This window comes from Lampetra planeri, unplaced genomic scaffold (genome assembly GCF_965212315.1).
Source record: "Lampetra planeri unplaced genomic scaffold, kcLamPlan1.2.h2 scaffold_1137, whole genome shotgun sequence".
NCBI lineage: Eukaryota > Metazoa > Chordata > Hyperoartia > Petromyzontiformes > Petromyzontidae > Lampetra > Lampetra planeri.
Window position 1 is genome coordinate 25,820 of NW_027613848.1, and position 7,145 is coordinate 32,964.

A 7,145-nucleotide genomic window follows, 5' to 3' on the forward strand; every position below is an offset into this window, starting at 1 on the left:
TAAGCAAAGCTTTATATTCTTTTTTCACATATGAAATGTGTGGCTCTAAATTAAATCTGTGGGGAGATTAGCCCTGTAATAGCTTCTGCGCAGGTTCTATAGTGTGAAGATCTTGTTAAGGTTTCATTCTGTAATGTCCTGTTGGGAGGCGAAAGTGACTCCTTTTTTTCTTGAGGCTGCAAGTTTTACTCAGATACAATTTTATCTACATTTTTTTTCCTGTCAATTGCTATTGTTTGTTTTACCTTGAAAGATAATGTTATGATGATAATGGTGTTCATTTTTAGACATGTGCTGTCTGCTGTGTGTAATTGCTGTCTGATTCTGGGCCATGTTTATTCCTACCTGTTAATGTGTGTATATATATATATTTAGTTTTGTCAGAGTTAACTGGGCGTCGGTCAATGGTGACCTCTGACCTACCTTTTGCTAAGTTTGATATGGCCGACTGCTCTCAAATCAGGTTAACATAAACGGCATACATGAGCTGCCAGGGCCCAAACTGAGGAAGTTGAACTAACTTTTTCTGGCGATGGAGGATGTATACTATAGACGTTGCTTTCGTGACACTGGTATCTTTTATTCAGTAGATGGCCTTTGTTAGTTAGCTTCTTTAAGATTTTACAAAGGTATTATATTCATAATCATAGGCATTGCTTTCGGGACTTAAGGAGGGTGGGTTAGGGACAAGTGCCCATCACTTTTTGTCAAGATTCATTTTGTAACAACCACTTTATATATATAGCAAAATGAAACCATAGTGGAGTTGGTGCAGTCATGGTGTTTCTCCATGACAGTTCCAGTTAGGTTATTTATTCACAGTCCTGAGTGATCTTCAGTGGTTTATACTGACAGCGATCAATGCTGAACTGTAGATCACTTACACTTATTAAGAACATGGCGTCTCTACCACCACCCCATTTCAATCCAAACTGACACCCATGTTCAAATAGACAACTGTTATAATGAGGTGCATCTCGCATTACATGAACCTCACACAGACCATTTGCAGTACACTATACTCGTCTGGTCAAAGCAAATATTTGTGGTCCACAGATGGCCGAGATCTGGTAGCCAGAGAGTTAAGTGTTGGCTGAAAGGGCCAAACAGCACAAAAACCTACTCTGGAAGACTCATTACTATTTCATGCTGATTAGGTAGTTCCCATCGCGTAGTGTAACAACATTCAGGTACAAACTACTACCAGATTACTTCAAGTCCCGATTCTGTGGATACTACATCTGGGCCACCCGTAAACCATTGCTGGACGGACCCCTTGGCCTGTCATTACGCCAGGTTTTCTTTGTGGGACATAGAAAGTGCACAATCAAAAGAGCAGAGACTGCTTCTTTCTATTTTACCCCCCTTCCCAAAGTCTTAAAAGTCAGCTCGGCGAGCGAGCAGCTGCAAGGGCTTGTACTTGTGCTTGCTGTCGCCATACGCTCCTGGGACTGCATTTGTGCAAACACAGCAGATTATTTTGCAGGCTGCGGTTATGTGTGCTGCAATGGTAGGTTGTGACTAATTAAAAGCAATCATTTGACAAACACTTTCACCGCGACAATGTGCATATTTGCCTGCATTTTTACTGCAGGTAAACACGGTGAGCAATCTGCTCACGGTAGTTTGGGTTGGCCGGTTTCCAGCGCACACTGATGGGAGTGTGTTTGTGTGCGCGCTATAGCCGCAGTCTTCATCGTAGTATTTTCTATTACATACAATACCCCGCCTGGCACAGATTACCAACACTGTAGGGAGTTCACATAACAAAGACTCACCATATGGTGTTTGTCTAACAGGAAGGGGAATTCAATAAGATGCAGATATGTTTGTAACGATTTGTACTTCCACTAAAATCCAGCTTGACTTACAAAGTCATCATCTACAAAACAGTGACCTTGTGATTACAGGAAGGGAAAAAAAATTGGGGGATTTTTATACCCCGTTTTTGTCCGGACTCATTTTTAAAAAGAGGCCATTGGATGGCCAGGGTCAGATTTATGAAACCCCGTTGAGGGAGTAGGAATCAATGATGGCACATTTTGTCTGTGGCACAATACATCACTCAAGGAAGAGAAGGAAAAGATCTATTAAAAATGACGTGCTTTGGAAGGCTCCGGAGATTGTAGGTATGAAGGGATAAAAATAGTAAGCCTGGATAAGTCATTAGTTGTTTGCGAGAAGACTCAAAAAGCCCCAGACTATATTGCAGCATCAGTCATCAATCTGGATTGATTTTCAGTGTGGAGATCATTTGTGAGCAACATTCTCAAACAAATCCCAACTGCATCTCCAGCTGAATTCATGATGTCCAAACCAGTCAAGTGAACACATACATGGTGAGAGGTAAAACTAACGATACAAAGACAGCAAAGTGTTCCCGGATATATCTGTGAGTCTGTGGTATGTTTGTTTCTGCTCGAAAAGAAAGCAGCACCGTAGAGCTCCTGATGGCTCTGGAGCAAATCAACTTTGCGGCGTGGTAGAGGGTAATAACATGACCCCAGCTCAAACCTCAGTCCAAAAATAGACAGCACCTTTGGCCCAAGGTGGTCTTGGACCAAAGTCCAGGATATAGTGTTCATGGACACTTATAAACACACAGTAGCAAAAGAAAATCATCTGGTTGTAAGCAGAAATAATTGTTTATTCCTGTATTTAGTAATATTAGTTGTCATGGTAGTTCTACTTGTAGTTGTAGTCAAAATGTTTTGTAAGATTGTATTGTTTAAAATGATTCCCCTTCACCACAATGAGGACTAACTTTCCTGTGGTCCACACAAAAGGCAAATAAAGAAAAATACCAATTGCTATCAATGTAATCCTAAACCAAAAGAACTTCAAAAAACTTCAGTCAAAACAATTGATCACCATTCAGTCATGAAACTATAGTCTTTTACTAATATCAAAGCATTTAAATACCGAAACTTTGGATGCTGCCTTCTGGCAGTGAGGATAACTAACAAACACCGTTGTTAGTTATTGTCACAGCTCCCCCTCAAATACTCCACTCCAAACAAAGAAGATATGAAAATATACTAGTAGTAATGATAGTAGTAGTAATGTAACATCCATGTTGGCCCTCCATCATTCACGATGGCACAAGGAAATACTGGACCCAGATGCAGACGAAAACTTAAACTCTTTATTTTGGAGCAGCAAAAAACACTAGATATCAAAAACAGTCCTGCAGATTCAAAAAAGGAGAAAAAAAGGCGACACTCACTCCACAGAGGTGGTAAATGTGAAAAAACAGAGAACCAGAACTGAAATATCCCTGAAAGTCAATTTTGGAAAAATCTAAACAGAAAGCACAAAGCTAAGGATTATCTAGACAAAGCAAGTGGCTTTGAAACAATTTATAAAAATACTCTTAATACTCACTCAGGGAATCAAACACTCGACAGACTATGACAATGAAGGATTGCTTGAACTACAAGCTTAAAAAGGGAGGAGGGGGAACAGGTGCAAACAATGAAGGTAATTAAGGGAGGAAGGGCAAGGTGGCAGGAATGACAACAAACAGGGACTACAAAATAAAACAGGAAGAGGACCAGACATGACCTTGAATACAATGGCTGACTTGACCATCGTGACATCACTCATTTTATTATGTTACTAATCATTGACTGATGATCATATTCGCTTCTGTTTAACCACATCCTCTGATCCTCTGAGGGGCAGAAAATCACAGACAGGACAGACAGTACAAATTGACAAACCACAGATTTCATAACTGTTGAAGTTAGCTGTAGCATAGCAAAACAATAGCAGCAAAAATGCCTACAGTGAGATAAATGATTTATAATTCTTATTTATCTTGTAAAAACAGAGGCTTCTAAAAGCTTGTAAAAGTCCAACAGTGCATGCTTGTCCATTGGCCAGTTGGAGGAACCTGGAAGAGGAAGCCCATCCACCGTCAGATAGGCCTTGATAGCAGGGAGGAACTCCGTAGAGGCAGATCAGGGTCATTTCCATATGTTTTTTTCTGGGTATGGACAAAATTGTTTTTTGTGCTAGTTCGTAGATGGCAAGTTGGTTACGTGGTATTCCACACACACCGTAACCACATTCCTATTGAGTTCCCCCTAGAGTAAATCATTCATCAATGATATGGTTCCCCATTTTGGTGCTCATAAGGGTGGCAACAAATTATGAGTTAAGAGAGAGAAGAGGAGTTAGAGTCATTCAATAAAAGATTAAAAACTGGGGATTTGAATCCTACATTACAGAAAAGCTCTGCTCTGATCAACTTCCTTGGCAGTCTAAGTGACGTTGCCCTTGTGCTCGTGTCTGCTCTCGTGCATTCCACCTCAAGTCATCAGCTGGCTCTTTCAGCCACATATTCCAAACTGACCGTGGAAATCAAACCGAGCCCTTCAGACGGAGGTAGCATGTCGTTAGCAACACAAAGTGGACTAATGAGCAGGTTTTACAGTCAAACCTGGAGGAGCTTTGGTTGCAATATACGTCTTCTTTCTGAATGGAGGTGAAGTTAGAAAAGCCAATCAGTATTAATCACTAGAAAAAATGGCACACTTTGATGTTGGCTCACTATTGCTTCGCTCTTCATTTTAATCTCTTGGGGGGGGAAAAGGAATCCAGCAGAGACTAGTTAGGCCGTGTTTTAGTTTCCTTTCAAGATCTGGCTGTCAATAGGGGGATCATGAATAAAATATAGCCAGTGTGTTATTTTGTGTAGCCATCATCAAGCTGATACAGTAAATTACTTCGAAAAAACAATACAACAGACAACTTATAGTGGATTGCAATTTTGGTAAAGATTAGAATGGTGTCTATTACAGGATTATGGCTCATTATACAGTATAATGTTCACACATCATGATTAACACGGCATAAAACAGATAAAGCAAATAGAAATTATCCTGAGGATTATTCTGGAATCAGCCTTGTTTGATAATTGTGTTTTGTTTCCGAGTGTTGTTCGTGTGGAACATATTCATGAAGGAACTCTCCTTTTTATTATGAGCTTTTTTTTTAGTTTTGTGAGATGTTTTTTTGTAAGCTATAATTCATGTTAAGATCTTGTATCAATATTAAACAGCCAAAAATAAATGAATAAACAATAATAGTTCCTTGCAGGTTATAAATTACACATTGGTGTACATTAAATGACCAACAGTTTTATCTGTTGGTGCCACTGAACGGGAGCACAGGAGCCTCTTTCTAACACAAATGCTGCATTTGATCACTCATGAATGTGTTATCACACCAGCCTCTTCCCTCATAAACAAATGCCCATGTTAATAACTCATCAAGTCCTCCTTAAATACATATCATCCATGCTCAGGACCTCTGCCTGACAGCAACAAACCTACCTCACCTACGCACCATGAGATTATTGTGAATTGGCAGTATACCCAAACAAAACAAAACAAAACAAAACAAAAACAAACACTTGGCTTGACTTGATATTAATGTAAGGTAATTTTACACAATGCAGAAAAACTTTGATCTTAACCCTTAATTCCTTCCAACTCACCTGCATCGACTTAAATCACTGCGTCCTGCCTCTCACCCGGACCACTCATTGTTTTGGCCTCCTGCCCTCTGTGAGGACGCTTCAGTCAGCAGGTTCACAAACAGCTTCTCCCCCACAGCTGAACTCTGCCCCTCAGTGACAAACACCCACCAGCACCACCAGCACCACCCCCCACCGCACACATACACATACACATTTTGATTCTATTATTCCTCTATATCTCCATACTGTGAATAACACATTCAGTCTTTCTACAACCGAATCCAGTCATGGCATTTCCTTATCATGCAATATCGCCAAAAAACACCAGGATGAAGTCAAACCTGGATGGTTTAGGATACACACCTAGAAATGAATTCAATTGAATATTGAATTATTAGTCCTGTTATATAAGTGTTCAATTAAACATAAAGTCTTTTAATGGATGGGTTTTAGCTTGTATGTTTAGAAACATTTCTCCTGGAATGAATACATTACTTCCAAAAGCCTTGATTTTGAGTGTCTTTATTAAATATGCATACATGAACAGAGAGAGAGAGAAGAGAGAGAGAGAGAGAGAGAGAGAGAGATACTCATCTGTGTTTCTTGTTTTTTTTCTTGTTTCTTCTTAATTTCATCTTAACTTAAATTCATCTTAGTTTCTTTCTTAATTCCTCATCCTCATTTCTGAAATGTGTCACAGTGAGACATAGACATGCTTTGTGCTCGTACTGTGTAGCACCATCTGGTAAAATTTGGGGAGAATCAGCTCTCAACATGACTTAATGTTTGATTTTTACACACCTCTGCCCGTCGCCAGAATGAATTGTCCCCACAAGTATGTTCATCACGAACGTTTGGAACGTTTAAGCAACCTATAAGGTTCAATAACCACATCCCTTCTTCTCGTCATGTGTTCCAGGACTCAGATTCACTTCACAGTTGCCATTGATTTCACTGCATCAAATGGTGAGTGTTTTGACTGCCAGCCCCTGCTCTGCTTCTCATCTGATGATTGCTTTACTGAAGTATAAATGTGGTCACCCAAAGTCAAATATTGAAGAACACTGCAACTAAATCCTTCACAGAGTTTGGCAAAGATGATTTCTTTTTCCTTTCATACGTAAGCAGATGTCATACATGTTGATGTTGGATTGCTGAATGACTTAACGATGATGAGAAAGAAACAGATATTATGATCCACGTCAGTGTTTTTGTCTTTTTCTCTCTTCCTAGTGATGTGCCTGAATGATTTGGATTCTATTTATCATACATTAAAGTATGGGACTTGCAAATATCACTGAAATTTCCACAGCATGCACAACGTGAACAATGGTTTATTATTACTGCACAGCTGCTGTCATAATATTTCTGAATTCCAATTTTTCTAATAAGCCAGAGAGTAACGTTAAGGCCCAGCTCTGATTTACAGCATCCAATTTAATCTTGGTTGACTCATGTTTCTCTCGTTGCAGCTGTCAGATCGCTTTTGCTGCAAGCGTTTGCATCACTGACTCCCCCTCTCCTCCTGTCTCTGAAGGAGAATCCATCCCAGTCCACTTCACTCCACTATATGAACCCATACCAGTGAACGCCTATGCCATGGCGCTGAAGGGCCGTGGAGAGATCATCCAGGACTATGACAGTGATAAGATGTTTCCCC

General features: G+C 39.9%; 1 protein-coding gene across 1 annotated transcript in view; it reads left to right on the plus strand.

Annotated features, from left to right (window-relative positions):
- LOC144738716 (copine-5-like) overlaps window positions 1–7,141 on the plus strand; it is a gene marked incomplete at both ends in the record, with an annotated part of 32,794 nt that extends 25,653 nt beyond the window's left edge. The window contains 3 exon segments of the mRNA XM_078621708.1: window positions 6,405–6,452; window positions 7,025–7,068; window positions 7,071–7,141. Coding sequence (XP_078477834.1) covers window positions 6,405–6,452; window positions 7,025–7,068; window positions 7,071–7,141 — 163 coding nt within the window.
- Between the last annotated feature and the right edge of the window lie 4 nt (window positions 7,142–7,145).